The sequence below is a fragment of the Anoplophora glabripennis genome, unplaced genomic scaffold, assembly GCF_000390285.2.
Source record: "Anoplophora glabripennis isolate ALB-LARVAE unplaced genomic scaffold, Agla_2.0 scaffold569, whole genome shotgun sequence".
In the NCBI taxonomy this organism is placed as follows: Eukaryota; Metazoa; Arthropoda; class Insecta; order Coleoptera; family Cerambycidae; genus Anoplophora; species Anoplophora glabripennis.
The window spans coordinates 15,787-33,188 of record NW_019416666.1 but is presented as its reverse complement, the minus strand read 5'-3'; the positions used below and the strand labels follow the sequence as shown (position 1 = coordinate 33,188).

Genomic DNA, 17,402 nt, shown 5'->3' with positions numbered 1-17,402 from the left:
CGAAAAGCTCTGCTCATTATTCCAAGGGCCCAAATCCCAAGTACGAAATTGGCGCAGTCGGTAGGATTGTCAGTTAACTCCTTCGGTCGTTAATTGGAGTGAAGGTAGGAGACCTTCTGGTCAGAGATACTGAATCCTCGAACTCTACGTTGGGAACCCTAACCTGGAAAGTGCGGAACTACGAGCTACGAGTGTATAGGACCGCGTCGGGAAAACAGTGAAGGGCTGAATTGAGTAAGCTCGTTCTTGTGTAAATCACGAAAGTGAAGGGCTGAATTGAGTAGGCTCACTCGCGTGCAAATCACGGAAGTGAAGGGCTGAATTGAGTAGGCTCGTTCGTGTGCAAATCGTGAAAAGTGAAGGGCTGAATTGAGTAGGTCCGTCCCGTCGCCTGTGTTTCTATTTGGATTACCACCAGACCTGTCTCTGCTGCATCCTTAGGGAAATTTCCTGGAACCGGAGCTGCGCTGGTAAGTACCAAAGTGCTAGTACTTGACTCCCTATCCCGTTCAAACGCATATTGACAGTGGTAGGTTAGGATTAGAATCATCCTGCTTAGTAATAAGTTAAAGTTAAGAAAATTTTATTGAAAAAGATAATTAAAATTTTTATCGTAAAGTTGTTGATCTCAACATATGCATAAATCTTTTGTGCCGTATCGAGTTCCTGCTAGACTTGCAAGGACGCTCAGTCCGCTAGAATCAGAAACTGATAGTGAATCGTGTTTCGCTGAATCGTTTACTACTGACTTATCTGTACAAGGAAACGTGGAAAATAATACCATGTCACACCCACAACTAAACGCGAGCACCAGCCAAGCTGTTTTGCAAACAAAAGAATTAGACCCACAAAAGTTTAATTTTCTAAATGCCACAATACAACCTTTTGACGGTTCGGAAATTGAATTAACGCAATTTTTAGAATCTGTTGAAACATTTATAACCGCTTTGGATCTACCTCAACCGACGGACTTACAATCGCGCCTTATTATAAACGTAATCAAAAACAAACTACAAGGACAGGCAAAAACGCTTATCTTGGGCAGACCTGAGATAAATACTTGGCAAGAAATTAGAAACCTTCTAATACAAAATTTTAGTGACCATAAGTCACTCCAAACATGGCAGAACGAAATTTGCATGTTACAGCGAGATATCCGCGAACCACTACAAAATTTTTGTAACAAAATTTTGAGTATGCGCTCAAAAATTGTCCAGAAAATACAATTATTATATACTAATCCGCAAGAAAGAGCATCCCTTCAACTAGTTTATACTTCCTTGCTTTTGAATAAATTAAAGAGTAACCTTCCACAAAATTTTGAAACAATTATACTGTCCAGACCTGATTTAAATGATATAGAATCGGTAGTCCAAGCCATACTTGAACTTGAAACATATTTCGAATACAAAAACATGAACCGTCGTCTACCCCAAACTTCACAACAAAGATTTCCTATACCTCCTGTTAGACAAAACTTACCCCCTAGACCAAATTATAATTATAAACCCCAATATTATTCGAATCAACAACCTGATTTCTCACCAAGACAATTTCCGTTATCTCAACCTTCTTCACGACAAACCCAGCCACCTATAAGACCTTATGACCAACCTAAACCATTGTTACCTCCCAGAAGACCAGTAAACCAACAACCTAGACCATACCTAAACGACAAGGAACGATTTCAACCTGAACCAATGGATACCTCTAGTACCACAATAACCAAATATCAGAACCTCCCTCACAATGTTCAACATTATTGTCATGAATATGAACCACAAGCCGAAAGTTACGATTTCGGAGAATATCAATATCCAAATTATCCAACAGATCCTGATTACCCAGAACAACCTGAGGAGTACCTCCAGCAAACTACCCCAGATACTGCACCCGAAAATTTTCGGAAAAGAGCCTCGAATTTAAACCCAGAAAAATGATTTTTGAAAATAATTCTATTTTAGCTTCACCACTTTCTTATATTAAAATCCAAAACCCGCCTCTAAAATTGCTTATTGACTCCGGCTCCTCTAAAACCATGATTCGCCCAGATATTGTTGAAAAATATTACCCTCAATGCATATATCAATCATCAAATGTTATAAAAACTTGCATGGGCCAAAAGAAAACAAAATTCTGTGCAACTATCCCTGCCTTTGACGAATTTCAAAGTAACGAGAATATTGACATTCTACTATACGACTTTCACGACTTTTATGACGGACTAATAGGCTTAGATGTAATAACCCAATTTGGATTACTTTTTGATTATAAAAACTCAATAGTTGTAAATGAATATATTTCAATTCCTCTATACGTCCGAAACCCTTTAGAAACTTCTAAAAGAATTACCGTCAACGCCTCTGAAATTCTTAGAACGCAAATTCCAGTTTCGATAGAGAATGGTGAAATTTTAGTCCCTAGAATCGAAAGTGATCATACGATCGTACCCGAAACAATATCATACGCGGAAAATGGATTGGCTTATGTAGAAATTTATAATTATACAGACGAACTATCTACTGAATATTTCGATTATCCTATCCGAGTGAGATCCCTAGACGAGTACTATCCTGTCAAACCCGTCATTCGCCCCTCTGAAAATAAAATCTTAAAAATAGATGAAATAAACATTAACGAACTTGACGACCAAGACTCTATCCTTAACAACCCTCCTAACGAAAATATTAACCAGCTTATCGATTCCCTTAATGAAGACCTAAGTAGTACCCTACATATACCTGAAGACACTGAAATCCCCGAAGAACAGAGAGAACTCCTAGACTGTTTAGACGACTTATCTGACGCCTATACACAACATACCGCCCGAGAAAACCCTATCTGTTCCCCACAAATTACCGAAAAGAGTATCAACGGGTACAAAAGACAACTATTTATACATGAAACCCAAAAAATGCCTAGCCGTTTTGGAACTCATACATCAAAACCATTTCCTGATAAAATAAGAACTGCCCTAGTTTGTCACACCTCCATATCTGACGACGAACTCACTGATATACTAAAAAGATATCTAAACGTACACGAAACGACCTGCCTCTATTTTCACTCGGATAAAATTAAAGAAAAGGTTCTCAGAGTATTGGCTAAGAGCTTTGCTCCAGAAACTAAGATAGTTATCTCTAACACGGTGTTAGAAGACTTAATTTCAAAAGATGAACAAATGGATCAAATTAAATTCTTTCATGAAACAAAAACCACCCATAGGGGAATTAATGAAACTACTAAACTACTTACAAAAAAATTTTATTGGCCAAATTTGTCGGCCCACGTGCATAACTACATAAACACGTGCGAAACATGCAACTTAGCCAAACACGAAAGAAGCCCACAAAAGGTTGAAATCCAAAGTACGCCAACCCCATCCAAGCCTCTCGAAACCCTTCATATAGATCTCCTCTTTATTAATAAAGAAATTTTTCTAACCTTATTTGACCCCTTCTCGAAGTTCGGACAAGCAATAAGAATCGAATCCAAAAATGCTCTTGATACTATCCAAGGACTAACTACTTTCACATCCTTCTTTGGTACCCCTAAACACATAATTTATGATCGTGGTAAGGAATTCGTCAATACTCTTTTTAAACAATTCTGTCAGTTGTATAATATTAAAATTTATGCTACCTCGACACAAAGTTCTCAAAGTAATAGTCCTGTAGAGAGATTCCACTCTACACTGTCAGAATCTATACGTATACTAAAATTGGAAGACCCACATAAACCCCTAGAATACTTAATGAAGATAGCAATAACTTCTTACAATAACTCTGTCCACTCGACCACGCAGCAAACCCCTTTTTCAATACTGTTTCCCTCTATCTATAGCGATACTTCACCTATCCTTAACGAAGTTGAAACTACCCAAGACTACATAGAGAACTCCCGTAAATTATCTGAAAAACTTAATGACCAAATAAAAAACAGACTGAACCAAGGTAAACAAACGCGTAACGAAAAGATAAATCAAGACCGTGACGAACCTGAACCCCTACATTCCAATGACGAAATTTATTTAAAAACAAAAACCCCCTGGTCTCGTAAAGTCCAGAATCCCTTTGAAAAGGTCAAAGTTCTGCAAGACCTAAATATAACTGTAAAGACAAAAAAAGGGAAATACCATAAGAGTAAGGTTAAAAAGAAACGACAAACTAAGGGTTCTTCTTTGTTACAGAACAATGAAGCCTCTTCCTCTGCTTTTGGCCATAATAACAATGATGACAATACTGACGAAGAATACGACCACGACAATAGAAATAGAAATATTGAAGAACCCTATCCTCCCTATAAACCTAGGTCCCCTTAAAACTATATCCTTTTACCATTCCTTTGTTCACGTCCTTAACTTGACGGAAATAGGAGAACATATAAACAGACTGCTTGTATCTTCAGAAAGTATACCCAAAGAAAAACAATTCTGGCATATCCAATTACATTATCTTGCGGAACGTATTAGACAAAAATTTGAAATTATTTCCCCTACCGCTACAAGACGCGAAAAACGTGGTATTTTTAATTTCGTAGGGAATATTTATTCGGAGTTATTCGGTCTAATGAGCGCCGATGACAAAGACCTTTTGGAACAAAAACTAGAAATTATATTTCGCAATCAACAAAATATAAATGATCAGCTGAATACGAAACTTTCCGTTCTGGAATCATTTACCAGTGAAATACAAAATGCAATGAAAGAGATTAACAACTTTTGGAAAACCTCAAATGACTTCTTCGAAACTCAAACTCTAATTAACGATTGCTTGGTTACATTGGAAATCTTAGATCAAATTGAGAATGGCCTATTATTTAGTCAGATGAACATTGTACATTCCGATGTAATTTCACCAACAACTATCTCTGAAATTTTCAAAATCCTTTATACTCTATATAATCCCGAGGAATTACCCTCTCTGGATCAAAATTCGGTTTTTAATCTATTTCACATGAAAAATTACGTATCAAGTTCAGTAATATATATGGAAATCCTGGTTCCGATCTACCATGTCAATGAATATAGCCTACTCCAAATATTTATGTCCTCCTCAAACCTGTCCATTATTCCCCCTGAAAGTTACTTAGCACTTGGTACCTCTGCTAGTGTTTACTTATGGTTAAAAGAAAAACCCCCAAAAGTTGGCAGATACTACCAACTCCAGGAAATGATATATGAAAAACCACCATCATGTATCCCAAAAATGATTTTTGACCACGACACGTCAAATTGTACCTTTTACTATTTGAAGCACCCTAAAGACGTCATCACTATGTTACCCTCCGGGCAACTGCTTATCTTACCAAGCAAAACAGTGCATATAGAGGAGAAATGTTCTAATGTCATCCATCATTTTCTCTCAGAAGACTCTTTATTATCTAATCAAGAAGGGTGCATCCTGCGTATTGATGAAGAAGAATATTTCTTACCCACTACAGATCTACAAGCCTCTACAATCATTTTACCAGAAACGAAAGAATTCAAGCTATCGAATCTTACGCTAGACAACACTATAAACAAGTTGGAGTTCTTAAAATCCGAGGTAAAAAGAATAAAAGATGTCCAGTTGACCGACCCTGCATCAATTGAACCGACATCAATCTCGTGGACAACCTGGCTCACCTGGTCCCTTATTGGAATTGTAATTTTGTTCCTACTCTTCATCTTCCGGAAGAGTATAAACTCGTGGCTGATATGCCCAAAAAGGATAACGAAGCCAAATACTCCACTTCAGGCTTCCCAGGAACCACCTCCTGTCAACCCTGAACTTCCGTCTAAGAGGGGAGGAATCATGTGACCGATTTAATATTATGCTTTTCTATTTTTTTGCTTCCTATTATATTTTATCACGTAATATAAGTAACGTAGCTTCTGTAATGTTTTATCAAAAGAAAATGCAACGGAAGCACACCGCAGGTATAAAACCAACTGTGTGCTTCACGTGCGCCAGTCTGTATCAAGCACGCAATAAACTTGTTCTCGAAAAGCTCTGCTCATTATTCCAAGGGCCCAAATCCCAAGTACGAAATTTTAATGTGTGCTAACTTGTATAGGAATTTTCCGTTTCGATTTTGTTTTGTAAAAGTAAATAATAAGGCAGCTGCGGAACAAAGGAGTCTGATTGAAACACCTGTAAAGATTCCCTGTCTCATTTCTATCCCCAATGAAAGTGTTAAGTTTTTTGAGGATCTTTCATTTAACATTTTAATATAAACGTTTAACATTACTTTAAGTTTTAAGTCGAGGCGACGAGTGGGCGCATTAAAATTTCTATTTCTAGTTCTGTTATTTAATTTTTAAAATGTGTTTATCCAATTTAGACGCGAGTTAATTTCAATTTTTTCATCTAAGCGTCTAAAGTCTAGACGGTTATAATGAGAAAGTCAATGCCACAGCTAGATAATTTCAGACAATGTTCCAATAAATATGCAAGGATCTTATCATGTGTCAGCAAATTTTGTGAATGCATCCAAATATACGTCCTCTCATTAATCATTTACTCCGTGAAACTATGTACTTTGATCTTTCAGTAGTATCCAACTCCCGTTAATGTAAATTTTACTATTGTAGTCGCACACGTAGGCGTTCTATTCTCATGTCTTATTAGTTTACTTTGGAGTTTAGAATCTACGTACCTGTTTCGCCTCTCTGTCTAATGTAATCCGACATCTATTATTTTCCTAATGGGAATAATGCTGCCATCCAAGCAGTAGGAGATTTATTCGGAATACGGCCACTTAGCACTATGGACTAGAGAATTATTTGCGAAGACTTAACCTCTCCAGTAACATAATTAATATACTCGTGAGTTAATTACAGACCACAGAATGATGCCGGTAAACTGCCAGTAAACACAGCTGTAGTCAGTGTATGGATAATACAGTAAAATGTTTTTTCAATTTTTTTTTATTTTAAAATATGGTTTGAAAGTACTCGGAAAGACGAGTATTTTTAAAAAAAAACCTGATTATCCGCCCATTATTTTCGGAGTTATAGCCCGTTAAAGTTAATCCTTATTTACAGAGAAACTATAAGGGTATAAGGGCTGTTTTTTGACCTAATAGGTTTGTCATTCCGAGTACTTTCCAGATATAAATTTTCAAAATTTGCAATCACGGGCGTCCCATTTAAAATGTCACTCAAAGATATTCAAGACCGCGTGAAATCAATGAGGTATCAGTGGTGGGGGGGGGGGGGACAAACACACAGCTACTCCGGCCAGAAATCGAGGTTTGCAAGAAATGACTAGAATCATGAAAAATTTGGTATGTAGGGGTTTCAGATTAATGCTATATTTGATCCGTGGGGGTTTTAGGTTCGCTAATCACGAATTTGAATTCAGAATTGCAAAATTCAACATGGCGGATCCAATACGGCGGACGAAATTTTCAAAAAATCGACAGATTAATCCCGAATTGCATCCTGGGGGGTTTTGGGGGTTGTTGATCACAAATTCGACAGACGAATCCAATATGCTGGACCAGGATACAATGCGGTTGATTTTGTGGATGAATGTATGCATCTTCAGATGGATTGCTTTTCTAAAACAGGGATAGATGGACCTTTGAATGTATGGATCTTTGGATGTTAACATAACCTGCCCCTACCCACAAGAGAGCAGTACCCCATCTGGGGACACACTGTATACGTACATATACATATACACGTTTATACATACTTATAACTATATTTATCAATATAAAAATTTGCCTGTTTTGCTACAGACAGATAAAAAACTATCACTAAATAATGACATTAAAAAAAATATCATGTGTCGCCCTTTACTGTATAGAAAATAACGATGAAGAGCGACATTTCAAAGCGACAAAAAATTCTGCCGTTCAGCCTTATAAATCTTTTTATGTTAAAATAGCGCAATGTCCCATAAATAACATATTTCTACTGGCTGAAAAATACAAAGAACAGGTACTGTTCGACAGAGAATACATATTTCATGTTTATCATGACTAACGTCCTTATAAAATTATATATACGCAACTTACAAAATCGGATTAATAAAGACATTCTTTACATTAAGTATCTAGAGTTTACATTTCTTTACTAAACAATTTTCAATTATTTTCTGCTAATTCTAAATATTCTAGATAGTTTTCTAGAAACTATTTACATATTTATTTTTTATATTTTATCCGCAATCACCTTATAATCGGACTTTTATCCAAGTGATACTTTATCCACTAGCGGAATAAAGTAATTGTATTTCACTAGTAGACTAATGAAAAAATAATAAACCTATAATAAATCAAATTTAATTTATTTACTTAACATTAACAATTACATTTATAGCAATAGACGTTTCGTTTTTTGTTTTATCACATTTAACTTCCTTTCCGTTAATAATAACCCTTGTAGTGTTGCCATTATTTTCAGAACGCATAACATTTGCCGAAGTTTTTGAAGAATTTGCACAAGTTACGGATGTCTCTTCTTGTAAGGAACAGTTATATTTTCCTTGGATTTTCCTCGCAATATCAAGTTTGTTAGATATAGACTCCTCAACATAACTTTCTGCTACAGAGGAGCTCTTCCATCCACCATGCCGTTTGATGGTTATAAGATCAGCACCTTTGTTGGCCAATAAAGTTGTTGAAGTACGCCTCATACAACGGTGAGTGTATCATTCTGGATTTGCGATATTCGGGAATGAAGCACCAGCAAACTAAAATAATTCAAAGTTCACTATATACTAATAACATGTAAAAGGTAAAGAGATATTACCTTAATCATTAAATATTTTTTATCGGAAACCCCAGTCAAAAATTCTTCAATATGTGCTCTCGAATACTGCAGCATTTTTTGCTTTGTATCCTCTCGATTCACTCCTCTAATAAGCAGTAGTTATATTTACCATTATCTATATTTTTGAAGACCTTTATAGCAGCCTTCAGCATCGAATTCTTCGACCACATAGATGAAATTGCATATTTTTTCCGTTTTTCCCTCCATTCGTTAAATTAAATTAAAATAACACTTTTTCGTAATGTTTCCTGGATTTCGCTGGCAATAAATGAAAAATTGCTTCTTGAGCTTCTTCAAAAACAGCCACAGGAACACAATTACCTTCTTGCATTTTTAGATAGAACTGTTTATTAAATAATTGATAATAAACAAAGTACCATAGCAACCAGTAGATATAATAAAACCTACCAGGTTTCAATGAGTACTAGTAAGAAATATCAAGTCGCGCGAATATTTTTTTATTAAATTCCAATAATTTTGACCCCATAAATATGACTGTGATGTGATTATGGAAAAAAACGTTGTATTGCATCGAACTTCGTTCTTCCGTGTAAATAAACATTCTTGCATGGATAAAATGCTACTTAAAACACTTATACAATAAATAACTATTCTAGCAAAGAAAATTCCTTTTCGAAGGTAGCTTGCTGTTTTATATTTTATTATTTGCTCATACTAGAATCACCTGTTTTAAATTTCAAATTATTTCTGCAGGGTTTCAATAAAGTTAAATAACAATAGTACTTTCGAAAAATTCATTCCAGATGTTGTTAATAGAACTGATTTTATTTGGTAAAATTTTACCATATCATCTTGAACTTCACTTAAAACTGGATGGTATTCGAATAAATTAATGCATCATTCAGGATTAGTTGTCTTGGTGGTGTTGAGATGTAATGGTACTACTTTTTAAATTGCAGTGAAATAAATACCTATAATTTACGGTTTCAAAGAAGTTATCAACTTAATTTTTGTTGTTTCAGTACAAACGAACCGTTTTATGAATATCATTTAAATCTAGTATTCCGTGGCGTGATCTACATATCATTTCTGGCCCTTACTCAACAATTAACTTACGACAAAGGGGGTAATTTCCGTAACGTAGCACGTATTTCGCATTTCGATATTTATGCTAATGATATACTGACATGTTGTAACCCATTACTTAAATGATGGGTTAAAAGATGTAAATGAGTTAATACAATTGTTTCTGCCGGCGGATTTGAATTATGCATTTGTCATTGATTTTATCCAGCATGTACGCCAGAGCTTGTTCGTTACATTTAATTTCGACTCTGATGCGGGTCATGAAAGTTTTTACTGAATACTTATTGTTTGGTACACCCAGAGCTAAAACATATTTCATTTATGTGAATTTGACTTTTTGGTTTTTTGGAAACAGTAAAGTTTCTGATAAAGCCTTCGTTCTTGTATAAACTTTACATTACATTATACACTTCGTTGCCAACTCTCCAACATTTCGAGAATCAATAAATTTCTTAAAAAACGACGGACTTCACTCATAAGTTTATATAAACCACTGCACCATTTGCTGCACGTTGCCTTAACTTACTTATCTGTTCTGCCCTACGTGCCGAGCTTATACTAGGGCCGTTTAAGAAAAGGGGCAAGTGTATTAAGTTTATATTTCATTGTAAGCTAGAATCTAATACAGTGTTTCCAAAATTTCATATTTTTTTTCTAGTTCAGATTTAAAAAAAATCGTTGAAACAGGTCAATTAGTAAATAGAAATTGTTATTTTTTTGCAATATTTTCTATTTTTTTGAACCATGTTTGACAGACCTATAACATTACCGACATTTTTTTTAATAGGACGCTCTATATTTTATAGTATGAAAAGATAGTCCTTCTAAAGACAAATTCAGCGATACAAGGTTATACCTACTTTTATAATAATAATAATGCATTTATTGCCCAACAGAACAAATGTTCCAATTACAGAACAAAAAAGTATAGACAATCAAGTATAAAGATTACAAACATAAAAAATCATAGTTCTAAATAAATACAAATAGATATACACCGTGTCCACCTAGTGCGCGTAAGTCCAATATCCTAGTCCAATAACTAGGTTAATAAAAGATATAACTTAATTTTTTTAATTAAATTTTAATTAAATTAATATATTTGCATATACAGGGTGTTCAGTTTTTCGGCATTATCGAATTCTACGTGAAAAATTAACGGGACTTTGTGTTATGATCCCTATTAAAATATTGATAGTTTTTGAGATAATCGACTTTTCATTTTTTTTCTTATGTTTCATCACTTCTAGTAGTCGACATAATTATGGTTGTACGACAGTTAGAAACATTTTTTTTTCAGGAACTATAGAGTGAATATGGCTCTTTCAAAAAACGTATCAAAAGTTGACCTGCGATATACAGGGGGCAAAAAAATCGTGCCAAACCTGATAATTTAATAAAATTTGAAAAATCTCGACTTTTTCAAATAGAACACCCTGTGTTTTATGATTTCATTAGATGCCTTTCTGTAGACCCTACAATTTTTTAATAGATTTCCCTATACCTAAGTTGCGTAGTTTTTGCAAAAACCATTTTTATGTAAAATACCGGATTTGCGCCCGTTCCTTTGTCGGGAAAAATATTGTAAGGGTATTTATTTTTATTAAATTTATTAGTTGTCTAGCTACACTATTTAAAATAAAAATTAATAACTGAAAAATTTAGATATTTGAGTTTAATAAATAAGTCTTTATAGAAAGTTACGATTTATTTGTAAATAAAATCAAAAAACCATAAAATTGCAACAAGTGATTAAGAATTAACAAAATATGGGAAATGTTTGCTAGCAGCACGTATTTACAAAGCAAATAATCCAAATTTACAGAGTTTCCCACTGTTTTGAAAATGTGAATGAAAGGTTTGAATGAACAGCAAATGCGAATTATGAGAAAACTACCAGGAGACATGAAAGTAACAACGATAATATTTGGTTAAGTCTGCTATTGAAAATTCAGATATTAGTGCCAGGAAATTAGCAGTAACCTTGGAGTTTTCAAAAGCTTGACAAATTAAATATTGAAGAAGAAGTTTCATCCGTATCATATTGAAAATCAAGTACTGTTACCGCAGTTAGGAAAGTTATTAGTGAAATTGGAGATTAAAAAATTTGGATGAATAGAATATCGAAAAAAGAATACTCATAGTCGCAAGCAAACTTAAAATAAATGTTCAAACTATCCACCGTTGTTGTCTACACAAAGCATTAATCTACGATGAAAATGAAGGTGTACATTTCTTAACATTTGAGGTGTTATAGTTAGAAACTCGTTTTTAATCTTTTCTTTTAAGTCTTGAATATTCGTTGGTGGTACTTCGTATACTCGCTCCTTGATATAACCCCACAAGAAAAAGTCCAGACTATTTAAGTCAGGCGAACGTGTGGGCCAAGGAACTGGATCCACCTAACCACTGGTTTGGATATATGTGATTTAGGTGTTTCTAACCTGAAAGATAAATAGGTAATAGGAAAAGTATAATAACAATAAAATAATCACATTACAGCCAAAGGAACGGGCGCAAATCCGGTATTTTACATAAAAATGGGTTTTTTGCAAAAACTACGCAACTTAGGTATAGGGAAAGCTACTAAAAAATTGTAGGGTCTACAGAAATGCATCTAATGAAATCATAAAACACAGGGTGTTCTATTTGAAAAAGTTGAGATTTTTCAAATTTTAAATTATCAGGTTTAGCACGGTCTTTTTTGCCCCCTGTATATCGCAGGTCAACTTTTGATACGTTTTTTTAAAGAGCCATCTTCACTTTACAGTTCCTGAAAAAAAATAATAATTTCTAGATGTCATATCATATCATATCATAATTATGTCAACTACTAGAAGTGACAAAACATAAGAAAAAAAAAATGAAGAGTCGATTATCTCGAAAACTATCAATATTTTAATAGGGATCATAACACATAGTTGTGTTAATTTTTCACGTGGAATTGGATAATGCCATAAAAAATATAGGTTTCCATTTAAAAAAATTAAGTTGGTACCTGTCCAGGAAAAACTGAACACTTTGTATATGCAAATATATTTTCATTTTGTGCTGCTCAGGAAAGCAGGCAACTCCGTAGAAAAAAAAATTAAGTTATATCTTTTATTAACCTAGATATTGGACTTACGCGCACTAGGTGGACACGGTGTATAAACTACAAAATACGTTCTAGTTTCTACAATATCGATAAATTAAAAAATTCAGATGCTACAGACAACAAAGTATTTATGGTACAGTGGTTTATATTACATTGCATAGATATTAAATTATAATTATTTGCCATGTCATAGATGGGAGATTTAAGAAGTGTGTTGGTTTTAGCATTCCCACAATAGAGCATGCAATCAGCATGAGACATATGTCTAAGAACTAGTATATTGAAGAAACCCAGTAGATATGCGGAGTCAACACTGGCATGAAAAAGTTTAAATAAGAAAGATAAACTATTGAGTATTCTTCTACAAAGACTGCATTTTGAACCGATCTAACATTAGCCTATGTTCATATCCTCTATTTGGATAATAACCATCAACTCGAAAGTTTAAAAATTTAAGAAAACGACGTTGAACTTTTCCAAGCTTGTTAGTATGTATCTGGTAGTAAGGGTACCATATAAGGCTGCAGTATTCTAATTTAGAACGAACTAATGACTAAAACAGACATTTCAATGCAGTAACGTTATTAAAAGAATTTCTGACTATAAAACTCTATTAACCGCATTTATAATTACACTGATCTGATCAGTGAAGGACAGTCTATTGTCATATATTACATCCAAATCCTTAACATTATCGCAACGTGCTAGTAACGCATTTTCAAAGGTGTAGTTAAATATTAACGGTTCTTTTTTGGAAATAAATGAGCAGATCTTTTTGACTTTTGGTATCGCTGTAAAATTGTCAGATTTAAATCCGTTGTATGAAACATATAGTTTACGTTGAGAAAGATAGGACTTAATGAGAAGAATCAGATTATCGTTTAAGCCAAATAAACTTAACTTGTTAAGAAGTATGCCATAATTATCTTTGTCAAAGGCCTTCGAGAAATCTGTGTACACCACATCAACTTGTCCCTTGTTATCCCTTTATCCATATGATATGCTGTATATTGAGCTAAATTGGTTACCGTAGATCGTCTCGGAACAAATCCATGTTGGTTTCGTGAAATATAACCCTTGACAATACTAAAGATTAAAGTATATAGAGACATCTCGAAAACCTTTGCGAAGTTGGACAAAATTGCAATGGGACGATAATTCCTCAAATTCTCGGGATCACCGCTTTTATGTATAGGACATATTCTTGTTATTTTCCAAAAATTGGGTTGTCTTTCAAATAAATTTTTAATTTCTTTGCAAAACTGTAATCTACTGTCTGTGTCATCTGCCGATAGTTCTTGTAAGACGTTAACTTTGTAAGGATGTCACTTTTGAGGCTTTAGAGTTCTGTGAAATGAGGACTTCGACAAGTTGGCTGAGATAGATCAAATGTATGAGTGAGGATTTTCAGTAACGACGAGCATTACATTTTGACGGTCATTTTCGCTTACCGTACTTCGCCTTCCTAATCCAGGTAAATCTTTTATACTTCCGGTTTCTTCAAACTTTTTGGATACTTTATTTATTGTAGCTCCACTAATTCTCTGGTCTGGATACTTCTGGTAAAATAAGTCATATACCTCCTGTTGACTACGGATTTTTTCTCACATCCAATCATAATTAAAATTTCAATTCTCTGTTGTTTGCGTAAACGGGCAATCATTTTTCAAAATAATTTAACAACGAATGAATTGGAACTAAAACGATTCACGTTATAGGTACTCTGGTGAATTTTATGTGTTTATCGATCTACTTTTTTTGAGAAAAAAAGCTTTAAAGTAAGTAGAAAAAGATTAATAAAGAGTAGGTACGTTTTTTAAAGTACAGAAGAGACTATGATTGTTTGAAATGGTCATCAGTACGACATAAAAGACAATTTTTTACATTTTTTGGCAACTATAAGAAAAAAATAGGTATAACCTTATATCGCTGAATTCGTCTTTAGATGGGCTATCTATATATACTATAAAATATAGAGCGTCCTATTAAAAAAAATGACGGTAATGTTACAGGTCTGTCAAATGTGGCTCAAAAAAATAGAAAATATAGCACAAAAGTGACAATTTCTATTTACTAATTGACCTCTTTCAGCGATTTTTTTTAAATTTGAACTGGAAAAAAAAATTTGTTCCATCATTTTGAGACACATTGTATAATTTTCTCTATTACTGGAAATTAAATAATCACCAATACATTGAGAACAAGTGAATTTTAATGTGTCGTTCCCTTCTGCAGAAGAAACTCGAAACTGGAGATTAAGTCCCCTGACAGGTATCTGTATTTGCTGTGTATTACTCTATAGTGTTTCGATGCATAGTTTGAAATCATTATGCCTGTAATATTCCTGTTCTTGAATATTACGTATTTGTATCCAAACTCTAGGTGGCCCCTAGCTTTTTCTCAATTTTTTTGGAATTCTATTAATTATTCCTCTCTCGTTTCACAATTTAGATAGTCACCTCTGTACCTATCTACTCTGTGCTATGCAACTGGTAAATTCTCCTCATTGCTATTCTTTAGATAATACTTTTGTCCCTTTAATATTTTCTTAACGTGTTCCCTATTTGACAGATGTACACTTTGTCCCCTTCTCAACGGACGTCATATACATATTTGCGAGGACTATCGTTAAGGATACATGGCTACTCCTTAAGTTTGCTATACAGCTAATCTTTAGGGCCGAAGAGGATTCATCTGGAGTATCAAGTCTACCAAAATCTTATCATTGGATGAAGTTTTTCCAAAGTCTCTTACTTGGCATTATGTTAAATGTGAAGCAAAGAAAGTGCGAGTCTTCTTGAGTAACAGAATTTACGATTCAACAAACAATTTAATAAGTCTGGATTCAGCTTAATAATTTAGGGTTTATTTCATCTAGTCCAATACTTTGGTACATAATACTACTCGTGTGAAATTTGAGGTAACATTAAATAAAAATATAACGCATAGCGAATAAAATAAAGAAGGCCAGGGATTGGATATAACACTAAAATAATTTAAACGATTGAACTGTCCCTTAGGATACAGCCGTAATGAATATTACTGAACTAACTTTTAACTATTAACCCATCCCTTGATACCAATCTGAAGGAAAAAGTTGATAAAAAAGATTACATCAAATCAACTGAATGTGATATTAAAGAGTAGAAGCGTTTGGGCATGGCCATCTCTTGGGGCACGCGCCAGTGAGCTAATGACAGCAATGCGTCCTTCATTAATTAAAGACAAATATATTTATACAGGGTGTTCCGCCGGGAACTGCATCGATCGATATCTAACAAAGTACTGCTCCGAAATATTTGAAATTTTGGCAACATGGCAATGGTCCCCAGGGCGAATATAACTAAAATCTATTCAGCACTTCCGGTTATACCGGAAGTCGACACCAACATTTTTATTTTAAATGGGACACCCTATATATTATTGCATTTTCGGATTCTACGTGAAATTTGAGGGTCCTTTATTAAATATTCCCTACACCTAGGAGTTATAGATTTTGAGATATTAATTATTAAAGAAAAAATTCGGCAGATTTTGCTGTTCCATTTTCATAACTTCAAACAGCTATAACTTTGTTAACTTAAACGGAACCCCCTGTATTTTTTTAGTCTAGTATAGGAAATATTTAATAAATTGACCCTCAAATTTCACGTAGAGTACGAAAATGCAAAAATATGTAGGGTGTCCCTTTTAAAATAACGACGTTGGTGTCGACTTCCGGTATAACCGGAAGTGCTGGAGAGTTCTAGATATTTTAGTTGTGTTCGCCCCAGGCACATTGCCATGTTGCCAAATTTTCAAATTTTTCGGAGCAGTACTTTCTTAAATATCGATCGATGTAGTTCGTGGGGCACCCTGTACATATCACGCTTTTTCAGAAATGAGACTTTAGTTTCCACGGTAAACTTTTTTTATATTGCTCTGTAAATAATATTTTTCATATACCAACTTATATTTTATCTTAAAAATATCTGAAAAGGTTGGGTTGGGTGAATATTTGTTTAATTTGTTTCCTCAAAACTTCCAGAAATGAACGCATTTTTCATTTAAGCCAATGCTCTTTAATCTTGCAAATGAAAAATATACTTATTTTCGATGATTACACAGGCCAACAAGGAAAAAATTCCAGAGATCAGACAATACGTTTCCGAAGGCATTTAGCGCGCTGAATCCGAATCTGGCCTCAGAATTGATCCATCACCCTAGGTTTCCGAGATATTCTAACCTAAAAGTGCAAAAAACACGTATTTTTGCTATTTTCAAGGATATGTAACTTGGCGAAAAATTTTTTTTTCTCAAAACTGAAAATATCATTGGAAACTACTATCTTTCCCCTTCAAAACGCATTTTTTTATTTGTAAAAAGCTTTATTTTTCGCGGAGATATCGTCGATTAAAAATGATCAGTATAGCTACCTTATTACCATGGCTCGACCTATAACACAATATCACTAAGCGCTACGAGCCTTATATGTCAGGAAGGTTAACCCCAATA

General features: G+C 34.2%; 1 protein-coding gene across 1 annotated transcript; it reads left to right on the top strand.

Annotated features, from left to right (window-relative positions):
* The first annotated feature begins 1,415 nt into the window (after positions 1-1,415).
* LOC111691815 (glutenin, low molecular weight subunit-like) lies at positions 1,416-1,940 on the top strand. The gene has a single exon (XM_023455189.1). The coding sequence runs from the start codon at positions 1,416-1,418 to the stop codon at positions 1,938-1,940; it is 525 nt and encodes a 174-aa protein (XP_023310957.1).
* Positions 1,941-17,402: the final 15,462 nt, after the last annotated feature.

What these genes read in the sequence shown, in the direction of transcription:
- LOC111691815 (XM_023455189.1), top strand. Translation starts at nt 1,416, where the DNA reads ATGAACCGTCGTCTACCCCAAACTTCACAACAAAGATTTCCTATACCT.